Here is an 18,851-nt window from a genome sequence, read left to right as displayed (position 1 = left end):
ACAGTGTGTTTGGCATTGTGGTAGGTTTAATGTAGATTGCATCATGAAATGCAATACAATGACAATTGAGCATTATAGCTGTAGTGCCTCTTTACAGTTCTGAGAGACTCCTATTTTACTGTTGTATACAAAAGTTTGGGCACTCCTGGAGAAAATCCCTGTTTTGTTGATTTTGAAGTGAATAGAAGTATATACAACCCCTGCAGATAACAGACATTAAAAATGAGCATTTCTTCAAATGTTGATGCATTTTTAGCTTTTATTTTATGTACTTGAAAAGGGGAGAAGTTTAAAGAGTAATTGTGGCATATGCAAAAGTTTGGGCACCCAGTCTACAAGTGAGGAGACTGTGAGGGCACCAGCTTGTGTTTCTTGAAGTAGTTCATGGTAGATTTTGAGGTCTGCTTTGGATCATTGTCCTGTTGTAGAAGCCAGCCTCTTTTCAGTTTTACTTTCTTGACTGACTGCAGAACATTTCCATCCAGAATTTGTGATATTTAGTAGAATCTATTCTTCCCTCTATCCGTGCGATGTTCCCTGTACCAGTGGCTGACACACAACCCCAAAGCATACCTACATACCTTTGGCAATTGTTGCCAAAGAGCTCAATTTTAACTACATCTGCACTTTGCATACCTCAGACATTGACTTTTGTAGCGGGAGTTTGGTAACCCGTGACCTAGATAATGTTAATTGCATTACTTGCTATCGTGCTGTTTGCTCTATATCATGGTATTTGTCCATACAATGTGCAAAGGGTTTTATATTCAGAAAAAGTTTGTTAGAGCAGTGGATTTGTTTGTTTATCTGCATAATTCAAAATGCTATGCCAAGTAATGTTACTTTCCTTGTTAGCTTAGCTACAAACCTATGGTCCCTTCAGTCACTGTAGTTTTGTAAAAATAATCTAAACAACTAACCCTCACTAGTTTTTATTTCATTGTGTTTTGGATGCTATGTTGTGTGTATGTCTTTTATTTGATGACGTTTTATATATAAAAGGTTTTTGCTTTGTTTCAGCTATGAGAAAGAGTATCCACTTCAACAGCATCCAAGACGATCTGGAGTCCGCAATTTTTCTGTATTGGGCTAGCACAATTGTTAGTTTAGTTGCCTTGGCAACACACATCCATTAATTTTTGGGGAGGAGATTTTGAAGGGAGCACTTAAGGAAGGGGTGTATTTGTTGTGCTGTTGAATTAAAATATCAGCAGTCTTTCTCCAGAATCGCTTACTCCACCTTTAACTGCCATTTCTTGATGACATTTCAGATGGTGGATATTGCAAGACTGAAGCACTTTGATATCTTTTTGTAGCCTCCCCTGCTTTGTAATTATCTTCATTTTGAATCCTCAGTCAGTTGCTTAGAGGAGCTTATGTTGAGCATTAGCTCAAGGTTTGAAGAGTCAGAGAATTTAATAGCTCTGGTCATAAACTGAAAAATCCTAATGACAACTCCTGACTTGCCTTACAACTTTTAAGGAGTCAAAATGACCTAACAAGTTAATGATGTTCTGAGAATTTACCAGTAGAAGCTTTTGCACATGCCAATATTACTGTTGTTATTATTGTTTTAATGTCCGTTTGCCACAGGTGTTGTATTTACTTGTTTTCACTTCAAAAATCAACTAAATATGAAATTTGCCAAGGGAAAGCCAAACCTTTGCATAAAACTGTATTCAAGTACTTCCATTTCCTGCAGTGATGGAAAGTAAAAAAGTACATTTACTGAAGTGCTGCAAGTACAGTGAGTACAATTTTGTGGTAACTGTGGTAGCTTTTACTTGAATACTTTCATTTTCTGCTGCTTTATATATTCCTACATTTCAGATCAGATGCATTTCAGATGCTCTTCCTCGAACAACTAAAACATTAACATGTATCTTACACGTTATGCATCAGTAATAATAACCTAAAAATAAGATACATAAGAATTGTAATTTTATTCCACTACATTTATTTGGCAGTTTTAGTTACTAATTTCTTTGCAAATCAAGATTTTGATAACCAATAATGAGCATTTAAATAATACATGTAATTACCAAAAAGCATTTAAAAATGTACTCAACCTTGAGCAGAAACAACATAGAAATGCTGGTTTATTATTGCAGAGCTAGTCTGAATCTGTATCTAGTCTCTCTCTGCACTGACTCAACCTCACACTCAGTAACTGAACATCTCAAAGATTACCACCTTAACAATGACAAGCAGCTTTCTCTGCCAAGATTGTCAAGTGGTTAAATTACCCATAACTACATCCAAACATGTATGGCTGCAGGACCATATGATTAAATCCTGCCAAGAGTTTTCTCTCTTCTGCCTCCGTCTCTGCTTCACAACTCTCTGAGTAGATAAAACATACGAAAGCTAGGAGTATACTTCACTCTTGCATTGGCAAGAAAATTAAATAAATACAGCCAGAATGATTGTCCATGGCTTTCCTGACATTACTAGATGAAAAGAGGCTGGGCTGATTCTTTGATTTTCAACCTATCATGTACACCTAAAATACTTATATTCGCTGTATCTCCAAAGGAAGGCTTTGTCCTTTGCTTCTAAATCCAACATGTGATGATGAAGTGACAGGCCGAGCAGCAGGAAAGACTGTGGCTCCCTTGTTTCAGAGTCTGAAAATTATCTGCTGAAGTGAATGATTTGATGGGCCGACATGAGTCCTTCTTCCTGCTGCTAAGCCTGTGTTTGCATCATCAGGTGTTTAGATTTCAGGTATGAATATGGCCATCTTTCAAGGTACAGAGACTGCTGAGAAGTTTGTATATACAAATACAAAGAGATAAGATGCACAATTGGTGAAATTATCCTTTATGTTACACAATTTTAAAGATGTTGAGTTAGAGATGGCATTACGTGAAATTACAGGGGATCACATGCTGTTAAAAATGTTAAGTTTAAACTATGGCACATAGAATGCAGAGAACTTTACCTGCTTGGAAAGCCAGAGCTCAGAGCTTTCTTCATGTTTCTGAAAAAGATCCAAAAGAAAATGTCAGACAGCCGTTAATTCACCAAAATCATGAAAAACCTGTCATCATTTATAGCCTCTCTTTTTTTGTGCTGATTTTCTAATCCTACTTGGTACACAGAGGTATTGAAAAATTAATTGCAGATTCATTTTTCACATTCTTTCTCAAAATTAGAGTTTTTTTTTTGTCAGCAATATGTGTGGAAAAGTGTTATTTTTTTCATATTTTGTAAAACTTGGGAACAACACTTTGGAACAACACTGAAACGTTTTCCAGACAGAATTATCTGTCAAGTACTGGGTCCCCTATTTTGCTGTTTATTTTAACACGCCACTGGGGACACCACTCCTGGTCTAGCCCTCATTTCAAACCAATATGCATGAGTGGGAGCCAGAGTTTTGGCAAGGGATTCTAGATGCTGTGTCCAGGCCTGAGCTAAGCTGCCTCTTGGCTGGGTGGCATGTTTGTTCGAACAAATCACACCAAATCAGGAACCACAGCACTGGAGAGCAGCCTGTTGAGTCCTGCAGTTCAACTGCAGGGTTAACACTGCTCTGTTACACCCATAAGGAGAGACTATGGAACGATTTTACTCTGGTAGATGTGCTACGATTTCGGCAAAGTTTTATCAAAGCCAAATAATAAATAGTTTAACCGACACAACAGTTAAGGCATGCAAGGCCAAAAAAAACCTTTTTAGGATTTTATAACCTAAAAAAAAGAAAACAAGCAAGGTGAGGTGCTTTTTAAATTTTTCAGCCTCCTTTACAACCCAAGGACATACTTCTCCTTCTTTCTATTTTCTCTCTCGCTCTCTCTCTCACACACGCACACACACACACACACACACACACACACACACACACACCGTGACGCAGGCTCCAGTGGTAGTGTCACACACAGTTAGGATGGAGATGTTCTGGGCCCGGTTCAACCACCTTACAGATGTCTTGGTCTTGCTGATCCACTTCACCATGGTCACATAATGTTCTCTGTGAAAAACATTGTAATCACACTGGTTATTACATGTTCTGTAATTACCTATAAGATTATTGAAGAAGACTGTTATTAAAGAAGCCTAGGAGAAAGCGATTAATCTGACTACATTTTAAATAGTAAGATTCTTTTTAAGATAAAATGTACACAAAAGGAATATTCCATATGTTGAACAGATGTGATGTGGTGGTTATGTCATCATGGAAGGATAATGTTACCACAGCACACCATTTCCATGTGTGAGTCACAAGAGAATTTTAATGAGCAGTTTACAAGTACTGGGCTTGATTATATTTAAATAAAATGCAAATTACTGAGTGAGATTAGAAACGTTTTTGCAGTTGGGAATTGAACCTGAGTCAAAGTTACAGGTTAAATCCCCATCTTTCTGGTCCTCACAACTCTACCAAATTAGTTCAGTCTTAAACTGCTGCTTTTCTTTTGTCATGTCTTCTTCCACACAGTCCTTTCACAGTACAAGAGATGTCTGACTTTTTGTGCACAAACAACATGATTTCTATGTTAAAACTTAGTGAACATTTCACAAATCTTTTTGCACAGAGCTCAGTCCAACATAATTCAGTCAGTTCAGTACAAGTAGTGCAAAGAGACAGTGTAGGAAAATGTCCTGCTGACATCGAGTATTTTTTCATCAGTAAAGTCAGAGAAGAGTCAGAGAGAAATTTTTCAAATGGAGGTCTGGCCTAGAGTGATGTAATATCATAAACCCCGATGGCTATAACAGGTTAAATTGACAAATGCAACCACATTCATTGTGAAATAACACTAACAATGTTTACCTCACCAGAACCATGGTGGGATTTTATGGGTCATTGTTTATCCTTCCTTTTGTGAGCTCTTAGTTGAACTGAACTGAAAGTATAAGTTACAGCTAGAGTAACTGTTATGCAGAGCCACAGCCGGCTGTATCATACCAAATTTCCCCATTATAAAGGCCAAGTATCTATTGAGGAAAAACGATCATCTAAAGTTTAAAATGTTAAACGTATCCCTTTAATTCACAGCAGTTGATGCAAAAGGTTGACAAACACAATGCAGCTCCTCTCACCGTAGTTTGAGCGTCTCTGGGGGCATGAGCTCCAGCGTGTGCGTCGGCCCGTAGAGATTGACTACATAGAGCTTAGCCACCGGGTTGGGTTGTCCAGCCTGTGTGCAGAAACAATAGTCCAGACTTTAGACAAAAGCCACACGTGATTGCAGTGGTAAACACCTTCAACAAATGGCAAGTGTGACTTACAAAGAGCTGCCGAATGAATGAAGTGATTTGGAATGAATAATTAATTACTGAGAGCAGCCCTTTAAAAGCCCAATAAACTTTTTAAAATGCACAGACAGTTAGATAAATATAGTTGTGTAGTCATGTAGAGACGATTAGGAGCTTTCCCCATCAAACTAAACAGTAGACATGAAAAAGGCTGCTGATTAAACATGGTGCATTGCAGAAAAACCTCACTGATGCAATAGTAACTTCAACTAACAACCTCAGCGTTTGGAAAATGAGGAAATAGATACCTACCTCATGTCTTTGCGTAAACTACAGAGCCTGAGTCAGACTGTGGTTAGCCTAGGTGAATAGAGCCAGATTAGCTTAAACCCCAAACTGTAATTGTATCGTTTCTGTGTGTGCACAGATTAAACAAATGACATATGATGTGTTCATTTCTTGGTTTTAAATTTCTTGGAAGGATTGTTTTTTTCACCTTGGAGTCAGATTAGCTATTTTCCCCTCCATCCAATCTTTATGCTAAGCTAGGCTAACTACGTTCTGACAACGGCTCTTTACTGAAAACACAGACATGAGAATGTTGTTGGTTTTCTCTACTTTCTCCTTTAATCCAAATAGATGTAATAGTAAAAGTTACAACAGACAGCTTCTACTTCATATTTGCTGGGTGAGTTGACTATACAGTGACATCATGACATGTGCAGTATGGTTTGTGAATAATGTTTACCTTGGGGTATGGGTACTGCTTTCCTTTAGGGTATGCCATGCCGGTGAAGCGAGGTAAAGCCATGTTGGGCACTAGGCTGTCATTAAGAACCAAGAAGGCCAGCCTCTCTCCATCAGGTGACCACCAGTGTGCCACATGCGTCTGAAGGATTTCCTCTGTTTGGAAGGAGACACAGAATGAGCTACTTTTATAAATTTTTAGATCAGAGGTAAATCCTGCAATTTAAGGATCAAAAAGAAAGATTTGTACTGTCTTATGACACAAAATAACACAACGTATGATCTGCTGATGACCACTATGTGTAGAATTTTGTTGCTGTTTCAGCAGTTTTGCCTTTGGGGCCAAAGTTGGACATTTTCAAATTCTACTTATAGCAGCTATAAAGAGTATACTTCATCTGTATATTGGCCTTAGGACCAATTGCTGTATGTATGTATTTTAATCTGTTAATTATATTACATTAACAAATATAGATGATGTAAAGAAAAAGAAGAAAAGGGTTAAGTTGTGTTAGCACTATCAGATATACAGTATCTGTGCATTGTGATAGCAGTGACTATTTGTAAAAAGGTCAATCTTCTGAACTGCCTTTAATATCATCTTGTACATGACATGCTGAAGTGCTGAGGTAAGCTTATTGCATCATTTCCGGTTGCCAGCATATGTGTGACTAATAGAGAGTTTTGCTGCTCTGCCCCTTCCCAGTTAATTTTGCTGTTTTCTTCATTACAGCAGCTAATTACCTGCTGTAAATTTTAAACCTACATTAGTTCTGCTTAAGCACCCTTAGCTCTCTCCTTCTTTTAGCCATTTTCTTGCTACTTCACAGTTGTTTACACGCTTTTCAGATCGGCCAGTTACTTTAGCTTAGCAGTTAGCGATGGCTTCTCTCTCTCCTTCTCCCTCTCCTGCTCTCTCTTGCTCGGTGTGTCTTGTTTAGTGTTGTTTAGTTATTCCCCTGCCTCCTTTAAAGATAATGGTACATGTAGTAAATGTAGTTTATTTGCAGTGATGGAGGAAAGGCTCAGTGAACTGGAAGCATGGCTCTGCAGCATGGAAACCAAATCATTAGCCGCGGTAGTTAGCAAGCCTGCAGTAGCCGGTGCGAGCCAACCCAGCGTAGCTCCTACTCTCCGCCCGGCAGCTCCAGAGTAGCTGGGAAGCCATGGCGGCTGGGTGACTGTCCGTCACAAGAAGCGTAGCCCCACCAACGAACAGTTCCTATTTGAAACTGCTGGCTAAGGATAAACATAATTACAGTAAGATTGGTAATGACACCCGATTACGCCAATCGTAGGTCACAAAAATTTATGTTGAGTCGGTGTGTACATTTGCAAAGACAATGTCGGACTCCAACGTTTTCTCTGGGCCCCTGCCTAATCCAACCAGCAATGACATGTATAGCCTTATGTCATCATTTAACAGCTGTCGAAGTGGTGTCCAGCAAATGACATTGGCTTTGTAGATAACTGTTGGACATTTTGGGGAAGACCTGGTCTGATTAGGAGAGACGGTATACATCCCTCTTTGGATGGAGCAGCTCTCCTATCTAGAGTTTATTAGTAGACCAAAACCATGACAACCCAGAGTTGAGACCAGGAGGCAGAGCTGCAGTCTTACATGCTTCTCTGTGCTTCCATTACAGCACTCACCCACCCAAAACCCCATAGAGACTGTGTCTGCCCCCCAACCACCTAAACTAATTAACTCAAAAATAAACAGAAGAGGAGTTGTACACAAAAACATAATAAAAATGAAGACCATCACTGTTGAAGTACAACAACATAGGAGAATTAAATGTGGACATTAGATCGCTCCCATCCAAAGCTGTATTAGTACGATCTAATATCAGGTCATCGTATTTTTATATTTAGTGTCACTGAAACCTGGCTGTGTCATGACGAATAGTCAGCCTAAATGAATGCACTCTGCCCAGTCATATTAACACTCACATTCCTTGAGGTCGAGGAAGTGGAGATGCAACCATTTTCAACTCAAGCCTAATCAACCCTAAACCTAAACTCAATTATAACTAATTCGCAAGCCTGCTTCTTAGTCTTACACATCTATCCTGTAAAACTTTAAAGCCTGTTCTATTTGTTGTAGTTTACCGCGCTCCAGGACTATGCTCTGAATTTTTATCTGATTTCTCTGAGTTTTTATTAAGTTTAGTCCTCAGTAAAGATAAAGTAGGTGAATTCAATTATCATGTGGACGCTGATAATGAGCCTTAGCACTGGGTTTATCTCATTGTTAGACTCAAATGGCTTCGCTCAGACTATAAATAAAGCCACTCGCTGTTTTAACCACACCCTCAACCTCGTTCTGACTTGTGGCATCGAAGTTAACATTTCTGTGGGAATAGTCTTCCCACAGAATCCTCTTTTATCAGACCACTGTTTGGTAGCTTTTGAATTCCTATTATAAAATGTATCATCTTGTTGATAGTCCTGCAGGGTCAATCAGACTGACACTCAACTCTTTTGCCCCTCTAAAAAAGAAGATAATTAAAGAAAGGAGGTTATCTCCATGGTCTAATTCCAGAACCCACATACTACTTGAAAACTTGAAAGGGTATGGTGTTCTACCAAACTGGAAGAATCCCGCTTAGCCTGGCATGATAGTCTTAAAACATATAGGAAGGCCCTCTGTTTTGCCAGAGACGCCTATTACTCATCTCTAATAGAGGAAAATAAAAACAACCCCGGGTTTCTTTTCAGCACTGTTGCCAGGCTGACAGAGAGTCATAGCTCTATTGATCCATGTAGTCCTGTAGCTCTCAGTAGTGACGATTTCATGAGCTTCTTTAATGATAAAATTCAAACTATTAGAGACAAAATTTACCACCTCCTGCCCTCAATCAGCACCGATTTATCTTCAAACATAGGCACCTTAGAAACAGCTGTAAAACCTGATATACACTTACACAGTTTTTCTCCCATCGACCATTGCCAACTAACTTCAACAATGTCTTCATCCAAACCATTAACCTGGCTCTTAGACCCCATCCCAACTATGCTGCTTAGGGAAGTTTTACCCTTACTTAGCACCTCTTTACTAGATATAATCAATATGTCTTTATTAACAGGCTATGTACCGCAGTCCTTTAAAACAGCTGTAATTAAACCTCTTCTTAAAAAGCCTACTCTTGATCCATATGTCTTAACCAACTATAGACCCATATCTAATCTTCCCTTGCTCCCTAAGATCCTTGAGAAAGCTGTCGCCAACCAGTCTAATAACCAGTATTATTATGTGACTTTTCACATAATAATAGTTTACTTGAGGATTTTAAGTCAGGATTTAGATGTATCATAGCACAGAGACAGCACTGGTGAAAGTTACAAATGACCTTCTAATTGCATGGGACAAAGGACTTGTCTCTGTACTTGTCTTGTTAGACCTTAGTGCTGTATTTGACACCATTGACCACTACATTGTATTACAGAGACTGGAACATTTAATTGGCTTTAAAAGAACCACTCTAAGCTGCTTTAAATCCTATTTATCAGATTGAAAAGCGCCCTGAGATTATGATTTGGCGCTATATAAATAAAATTGAATAAAATTGATTGGCATTCATATTCAGTTGATGATACTGATCTGTGTCACTCTGGTAATAATATAGTTTACTTTTTATATCCAATCAGATGTAAGTGATAGTAAAGGGTAAGGTGTATTCTAATCGTGATTTCCACAACACAAACACACCGTTCAAGTTCAGAAGAAACAAATGCAATTTAGTGGAAAAGAAGCTACTATAACTAAAGAGGTATTAAATGAAGTTCTAATTTGGGGTCAGTCATCACTGACTGCTAAAATATTATTCTTCACAAATTTAATTAGGTATAAAAGTGAAAAAAGCAGACAAAACAGCAGTGCGGTTATTATGGTTGCTTGCCTTTTTAGATTTAAAGATTTACATAATCTTCTTTTCTCCTGAGATATGGGCTGAAGTGCATGCAGTGTGTGTTCATTTAAAGTACAGAAAATTACTTCTAACATCCAGTGGGAGATACAGTATCTACACTAGAACAAATATTATCACTTTTTAATCACTGTCTTTTATAAGGTTTCTAAATACAGGCATTTTGAGTTAAATGAGACAGTCTATCAACACTTTGAAAATTAGGTAAGATATTATCTTCGTTTGTACCTCAGCAATGTTTAAAATCTACTGGTGCAACACAGTTTCTTAACAAGTCATTATCTGATGTCAAGCCCCTGTTTATCATTGAGATTCTCTTGCATGGTTTCTTCATATAGCTACATGCTTTGGCTAGTTTTGCCCTCAGATGGAATAACAAAGTGTGAGCACAAGTTGATAAGTACCTTCATAGAGCCAGTCAGCAATTCCGTTGAAGATGACCCCTTCCTTCCCCGAGGATGTTAGCCTAAGGGAGTTACTCTTGACATCAGATTGGTAGTAGATGTTATTTTCAAATATGTAGATCTGTAGAGACAAAGCACGTACAGTCACAAAATAAATGTTACACGGTACAGTAAGGAACATAGAAATGCTGCAATAAAGAAACATGGCTGTAAAATTTTCAAGGATGTGCCAGATTTTGGGCTTCACAACTTTAGCACACATCCACTGCATTAACAATTATCCTATTAAATACATGCAATATCTGCTCAAGCATCCAAACTATTCTTTTAGGATTAAAGGTGCAAGGCTTTGTGGGTAGGCCATCAAGTGATTAACTCCAATGTAGTGTAAATTGTATTTGTAGAAGTAAACCTGTTACTCTTCCAAACACCTCAGCAGTAACTTTAAATCCGGAAACCAGTATCATCTACCTCAGGGGTTTCAAATCAGAAAACTGAGAAAACTGCACCCCCGCCAATGCACCCATCTCCCCTTCATTTATAATTGTTTTGATTTTTTGCCTTGTCCATGGGTTTTTGGAGTGGTGGACAGTCTTGATGGGACATCTGAGCCTTAGTAACATCAAAAAATGTAGTGATTATCGATTCCGTCAATACTATTACTATATGTCTTGCTTCTATTTGGAGGATAATCATGCTGAAGAGTAGGAACTATAGTTCCCATGATGCTTTTTCCCCCTGGGATACAAGCAATTATAACGGAGTCAGTTAGTAAGCTGTTGGCTAAACTTGAGCCCTGTTTATATAGCCCATATTTGTAACAGTGCTACCTACATTCAACAATGCTGAATTTATCCGACACATTTGTTAAAGTACAAATCTTACCTATCAAACAAACACCAAGGTTAAACAGACCAAAGTCTGTCTCGGATGGAAACAGAATCTATCCTTGGCCTTGTCAGAGCCAGAAGTCTGTCTCTGGCCTTAATGTGATCTTACATAAAAATTAATTTGCAAAGTTCCTTTCCCTGCACTGACACAACCTCACAGTCAGCAGGGCCTTCTGCTGTCTGACTGGAAGGCATCACGATATCATCAGTCAAGAAAGCAATCTGTGCATGTGCTAAAATGATGATTTAACAGCAGACCCACTTCAAATACACCATCTGCAAGAAGACGTTTTTCTTCTAAAATATGAGGGTTCTTTTCAACAACTGTGGAATGAAGATAATGAACCATTTGAGGTTTTATGACCACAGGTTTGATCAAATTACAGAACCTAGGGGTGTTTTGGAGATCTGTGCGTTAGGGAAATTCAGAAAGCATCAATGTAAAATGTAAATAAAACGAGATCTTGTTTTTTTCATAAGTTACCACCACGAAATACATTTCTTGAAATGTATTGCATTTCCTCTAGATGACATTACTTTAAGTAAAAACAGTACTAAAACCAAAACATTTCAAAAATTGTTTTGTGAATTGAAATTCGCTCCTTCCCAGTTATATTTCAACATTTCTCAATTAGTGTGTACATTCAGGAAGCTAATGTGGAAATCTGAGAGCTTTCACCATGACCTTAGCTTACATTTAAAAGATAAGGCTTACGTTGTTCTGTATTTTCTTAATGTCAACTAATCTATTGAAAAGACTGTAAACAACAACCTGGTAAGAGTCCTTTTTTGAATACATTCTAACCTCTGTATCCTGTTGGTAGAACATAGCCTTACTGAAGACATTCTATAACAGGAGTGTATTTGTGAGCCAGATTAATACACATTTAGTGCGCTAGTCATTATTTCCAGCACCAGGGGCTTAAATTATGTTATACGCGCAGGGTCCATAACTACATTCACGTACAGCAGCAACTTAGTGGACTGCCTGCACAGATACATGCATTTTGCCATTTATAAAACATATCAGCTTGAAAATTTGTGCGTGTGAACAGTTTACCGTAAATGTTTATGGAACACCCTTTATGGACATTAATACAATGTACATATTGTTCACTGGGAGAACAAACAAAAAATATTTAAGAGGCCGAAGGCAGCATCAGCTGTTAGCACAGTCAGTTCAACATGTAGGATGATTCCTGAAATTAAGTCAAGTGGTCTAACATGGAGGTGGGTTCAGAGAGGTGCATTGCTTCACATTGCCAAAGAATGGACTAGTGGGTGCAGGGGCACACTGGAGCTTACTCTTTGATATTTGATAATCAACTAAAGATATCTACATGGCTAATGAGAACACACACTTAACATTTTAAAAAACTGTAAACATTGTGTTTCTCTCCATGATGCAGGTTTTCTGATTTTCACGATGGATGATAAGCGGGGTGGCTGGAGAAAATGGAGAATGTGTGGCAGCCACCAAAATGTTTCGACATTTGGTTCGGAGTTTCTGTAAAAGGTTTGATCTGTGCTATGCAAATAAAAACATGTATAAATTAGAAAGTATACTATTTAAGTTTCACTAACCCTTGCAATGCAATAAAGCTCAAAAAGTGAGATGGTTCTAAAAGGCAGGGTGAGGCTATGATGTGTTTTTCACTATATTCTCACCAGTTGCTGGCCTTGCACTCCCCAAGCAGCGTACTGCAGGACAGAGTTCACAACCTCAGGAGGGTCCAGCTCCCAAACCTCCCTAAAAAAAGACAATGAGCAAAGTCATCACTTACATCAACTGGTGTCTTAAGGTGGTCATGGGCCCCTAAACTGCACTTTTTGATGGCCCCCTCAGTATTGCATCTTACCATAAAAATAAAGAAATAAGTGTAATTTACTGACACAGTTTCCATCCTGCTGGAAATATGATGTAACAGATGCATAAGCCACACAGGTAAGAATATATATATATATATGAATATATATATATATATATATATATATACATATATATATATACACATATATATACATATATACATATATATACATACATACAGACATATATATACATATATATACATACATACATATACATATACATACATATATACATACATACATATATATACACATACATATACATACATATATATACACACACATATACATACATATATATACACACATATATATACATATACACATATATATACATATACACACATATATATATATACATATTTACATATATACATATTTACATATACATATATATAAACATATATATATACATATATATATATAGACATTTAATGACATCAACTTTATATTGTGATGGACATGTTTTATAGATCGAAGGGTTAATCAAGAAAAAAAAATCAGCAGATTACTCAATAATGAAAATAGTTTGTTATCTTAAAACACACATAAGACTATGGCCTGTAATATAAACACAGAAATGCCTTTTAATACAGGCTCAGACAGATTCATATTGAAATGAAGTAGGGTGCAGTTAGTGAGTGTACAGTATATTAAGAGGCAAAACCAATGTGTGTTTGTTAAAACAAACAGTATGTGTCAGTTACTCTTGGTTCAATCGACAAAGAGGCTCAAAATTAAAATGAGCAAAAGTTGGCAACAGACCCACAGCCGGATATCAGCACAGAGTTGACCAAGACAAAAAGTAAATGCCACAGTGGTTCTCCAAAATGGCACAGAATCTGAAGAAGTTATTGCAAGACTTCCTAGAATAACACTCATGTTTGAAATGACAAATCCCATCAGCTGTTATAAAGTTTAAATCCTCCCAATTAGTAATGGGAATCCTGCCAGTCACCATGACTGATAGGAGTGGCAGGATGTCCACATCCCAGCGTGTCGGGGATCAGCACTTTGAACTGCGCTTGTGACACTTTGTGCAGACTTTTCCTAAGATCCACTTCTAAAGCAGCAAGACCCTAGAGACTGTAAGCTGATCTATTGATTGTCTACAACCTTAATCACAACTAAACATAAAATTATTTAACAGTGGTGAAGTTTTCAGTTCATCAGCCATATGAACCAGAACATTGTCATCAGATAAAGTCCCACTAACCTAAGTCCAGTGTGGAAAATTAAAACACAGTGGATATAATGTCTTGAAAAAAATTGTCTTGAAAATATCATGTTAAGTCAATTGCTAAGTCATTTTGCATTATAAACGCTGACTGTGAAACTTTGCCTTTGTGGTGGTGTGAAAGTGGCAGGCATGCGATGCGTGTTGGTCTAAAGGACAACTAGAGGTTAATTTTCCAAAACTATTGAAGCAATAGTCAAGATTGCTCTGAGTTAATGGGGAGGATGTTTGACAGAGCAGACACATTATTTCCTAAATTCCAAATTTTAAATTATTTAAACTCAAATTTGATTATGGTACGAGTTAGGGCATTCTCCCATAACATTATCTGGGGGGGTATGGGACACTACATTGATACATGTTGTCTACAAGCTGAAAGGTCCCTGTGGTCTGATTTATGTTGGACAAAATGAAAGATCTGTAAATATTTGCATATCTACACACAAAACATGGATTATGCTATTGCTTGACGCTCTGCAGCATCATTGAAGTTCTAGGGAATAGAAAAGAAATCGCAGAGGTGGTGACATCGTTAACTCACTGCTCTGCATAGAGGCAAACTGGATTCTTTCTCTTAACACAGCTGAACATTTTGATTCTAATCAAGAACTGAATTTGTCATGTTTCCTCTAATTGATAAAATTTGATGGATGCAGTACTTTACCTTTGTAACTTTAAATTACATCTGTGTTCCTTTGTTTCTGGTGTGGCACTTTGACATTGGCTACGCCAACTCCTACTCCTGGATCCATTGTCCAATAGATTTGAAATCCTGCTCATCCAATTGTCCAGTGACAATTGTAAACATATTTTAGGTTGACTGTGTATGCATTTGCCTAATGTCAGTGTGTATTTTTGGCTCTGATGAAGACACAGTAGCGTGGAAACGTTGGTCTATTTGCACTATCAAAGGCTGTAAATCAATCAGTGTGTTCCCGTCCATTCTTACTGTGGAAGTTTGCTGTCCTCAATCAGATGCATAATGCTGGAAGATGTCTGGAGTACCATTTTTTTTAAAACGGGACACTACCATTTCGGACAAACTCATCCACCATATTTAAATAATGTTTTAAAATCTAGTCAGTCTAGGGCCCCTGAACATGAGGGGCATCTGGAGCAAGGCAGACAAACTGAGAAACCTGCCTTTTCCTTCATGCACGTCACAACATGTAAAGATAATATAATTTTAGGTTCGGTTTTTACTGGTAATAACCTTGTCATACAAATGTGGAAAACGGGGTGGCTCACAGCTATTTTTTCACCGAAGACAGGTGTTTTTACCACACAGGTTGTCTCACAGCAGCTGCTGAGGCAGACAAAAACGCTTACCGTGTATGAATATTGTAGATGCTGTAGGAGGCCATGTAGGAGTGATGGTAAACCTGCAGCAGAATAAAGACAGAGAGAGAGAGAGATTAAAAGATGAGTGTCTGAAACATTAACGAGAAAAGCAGCAGTGCCACAGATAATGACATCATGACAAAAAATGAAAAGGAGGAAAGCATCAAACAAAACTGGCTGTTCTCAGTGATAGAATCTGTAGACAATGCAATTTGCATGGGTGACAGCTGTAGGACGAGACATTTTAATTCTATCTGAGAAACCCATTATCGCCTTGTGCCTCTGCACCGAAAGCCTGGGAGAGACAAAGACAGAGACAGAGAAAGAGAGAGAGAGAGAGAGAGAGAAAGAGAGAGAGAGAGAGAGAGAGAGAGAAAGAGAGAGAGAGAGAGAGGCATTCAAAGTGACAGAGGGTTGCATGTAAAGCTGCCTGAAACCCCCCCCCCCCGATAGAAGCTGTGCCTGATAATAGACCTCTGACTGTGGCAGGCACAGAAACAGGCCATATTTTTGAATTTCATCATGAAGATGACACTTATGTATTCAGCTCTGATACAAAGCAGATGAATCTATTACAAGAGGCAACTCTGACGTAAAATCCAGTACTCACAGATACACTTGATTAAATTTAATTTTTACTTGTCTTTGATGGAAATCAAACTTAGGTGAACTTGGGTTTTAGGTAACTGCTCCTATCATCACTGAAAACAGACAGGCAGACAGTGCAGGCCTTAATAATAATAATGCAGACACATAAAGACAGCAACTCAGTGACAGACATAAATTTACAGAAGTTTAGGCTACATATTAATGGATTATGTACCAGAGCAGTCACAAAGATATGCACAGAAATCTGTAAAATCTTTGAGCATGTTCTCAGATTTAAACTGGCCTAGTGAGGCATGTGTCGCCTACCAAACAGAAAGAGAGAAAACCCGAGAAATGGCTATCAGCACCTTTTCATTTTATCAAGAATGTTAAAGCAGGAATATTACTTGGCCTGACGGCACAAAGTTTCATGTGCTCCCTGGTACACCTTGAGGAATTGAGCTAGGGGCTACAAGTGCTCTACATCATCTTGGAAGGTGTTGTCCAAGATGGAGTTCAATTTGGAGAATTCCTTCAGGCTGTCCAGCCCTACAGAGGCTAAGTCTTTTTATTTTTTCCTTTTTTTTTTTTTTACAAGTGTGTTCTGCCTGCTGGCATGCTTGCTTCGGAACGAACATGACTTGACTTCATCTATAAATTGGTGAACATGGTTACTACCGTCCGTCTTACAGACATATAGCTTATCAGATACAGTATCTTGTCAAAGATATTTTCCACTATGCCAGACACACTGTGTATAAGCCAACTGCAGGAACAGAATAAGTATCAAACCCAGAGTTGATGTATATTTCATCATATTCCTTTACAGCATCGTGAACATGTTATTAATGGCAGTAGTCATGTTCTGCATTTGGGTTTGTGAAACAAGGGGAATCACAATAAGATGGGTTAATCATGAAGATACTATCATAATATATTGTAATATATCATAACTTTAGTTCATATATCTTTTTCAAGTGTAACAATGCTAAGCAGCACATCTGATCTATGTCATTGTCACTTAAGTCATGTTATGTTCGAAAAAAGCCAGCATTATTCTGTGGTGGTATTTGCCGCAATGTAATTGCTTTAACTAAAAGAGAAACAGACAGGGCTCATTGTGTGGGATTAACCTGAATCCATACTGATATGACTGGGAGGCAGACAAGTCAGTAGCATCTCATTATATTTATGGTGTCATTTTTATTTATTTTTTTCATTTTTCTCAGCAAGGGGGATTGTTCACCAGTTATCTGTGCCGTATCCAGATGTCGGCAAAGTTTGGCTGAGGTTGCATTTACATCATTCTATTATTTATAGGCAGGAAGATGCCTGAGCAGGGACAGTACAGTCATATTGTTGAATCATACTGATAGGTGTTTAAGTCTACCCTCACTGAAAGTGAATTACTGGACATGATATTTGAAACATCTCTCAGCATGATGCAACATAATAGGCCAGCACCACAAACTGCAGCCTCCAAAATGATCATACAGTTAAATCCACACCTCTCTAAAAAAGGTCCAGCCAAAACTGATTATTGTAACCCTCATGAAGGTAGGACATATCGCAGGGATGGGTTCTTATAAAATGACCACTAAGTGTATGTATTTTCCCTAATTTTACCACTGTGTGAGAGACAAGTGGTCAGTGGGGAAACAGGTTCCATTTAATGAATTTGCCTGGTTTGTGAAAGGGCCAGTACAGTTCTTTCATCTTTCAACGTGATGCTCGGTGCCAGATGGCAAAGTTACTACAGGAGCTTAACTGGTGGGGTCTGGCAGAAATTACTTAAAGCAGCTATAATCAATATTTTAATATTAGCAAGAGATCAAATTAAATGTGGAAGGTGAAAGGGGTTGCTCGTGGTAATGATCCTACTGACAAGTATCCCCAAACTCTGCAGTTGCCCTCAGCTCTAAAGAGCTTTACAGTGTCTTTCAACTCAGTGTTTTGGTTTTCCAACCCTTGACTTTACTATTTTGATTCACTCACTGCTCTCATATGTGTTGTTTTTTGGCCACAGCAGGCAACCGTTTTCATCAAAAAAAAAGGCTTTAAAAATTGACTGTACAACAGATGCCCAGACAGCAGACAGACCAAGTTAGCAACTAGCTAACATGAACATAGTGGAGCATTTAGTGGCTAAATAGCTGGATATTTCCCTCAGGGGTTGGTGGAGACACAAACAGAGCTAAAAGGAGTGTGTATATTACACTTACATTTGCCAGGTGAAAAACAAAAATTCAAAGTTTGCTCCTATCTGCTGAATGTAAAAAAAACTTTGCTAACAGTTTCACCATATCAACTTATTAATGCCTCAATCTGTCACTGTGGTGTTCACACCTTGTGAAATATTACGTATGATATTAGGTTTATGTTCCTGTGTAAATTAAATCTAACCCCTACAGAGTTCAGAGAATATTAGTATCTATTTCTCCAAAGCACATTCTAAGAAACAAAACATATGTTAATGAGGCTTATGGTAGTTATAAAGACATTATACAGAGATAACAATAAGGCTTTGGATTCAGCCTAAGCACCCATGCACAGCCCATAACAATAAGGTGATACATCAATAATACAGACTCTTGTTCATACTGAAAGTGAATTACTGTTTACTGAGAAGAAGAGGATT

At 38.0% G+C, this 18,851-nt stretch overlaps 1 protein-coding gene across 1 annotated transcript in view; it reads right to left on the bottom strand.

Annotated features, from left to right (window-relative positions):
• LOC120801336 (inactive dipeptidyl peptidase 10-like) overlaps window positions 1–18,851 on the bottom strand; it is a 201,847-nt gene that overhangs the window by 19,019 nt on the left and 163,977 nt on the right. Inside the window, exons 6-12 of the mRNA XM_040148211.1 lie at window positions 15,614–15,666; window positions 12,844–12,925; window positions 10,286–10,406; window positions 5,954–6,108; window positions 5,050–5,147; window positions 3,853–3,976; window positions 2,945–2,983 (exon numbers count right to left, since the gene is read on the bottom strand). Coding sequence (XP_040004145.1) covers window positions 2,945–2,983; window positions 3,853–3,976; window positions 5,050–5,147; window positions 5,954–6,108; window positions 10,286–10,406; window positions 12,844–12,925; window positions 15,614–15,666 — 672 coding nt within the window. The remainder of the gene's footprint in view (window positions 1–2,944; window positions 2,984–3,852; window positions 3,977–5,049; window positions 5,148–5,953; window positions 6,109–10,285; window positions 10,407–12,843; window positions 12,926–15,613; window positions 15,667–18,851) is intronic.

This window comes from Xiphias gladius, chromosome 16 (genome assembly GCF_016859285.1).
Source record: "Xiphias gladius isolate SHS-SW01 ecotype Sanya breed wild chromosome 16, ASM1685928v1, whole genome shotgun sequence".
NCBI classification, from domain to species: domain Eukaryota; kingdom Metazoa; phylum Chordata; class Actinopteri; order Istiophoriformes; family Xiphiidae; genus Xiphias; species Xiphias gladius.
Note: the sequence above shows the minus strand (reverse complement) of the source record. Positions and strands in the feature narration are given on the sequence as shown.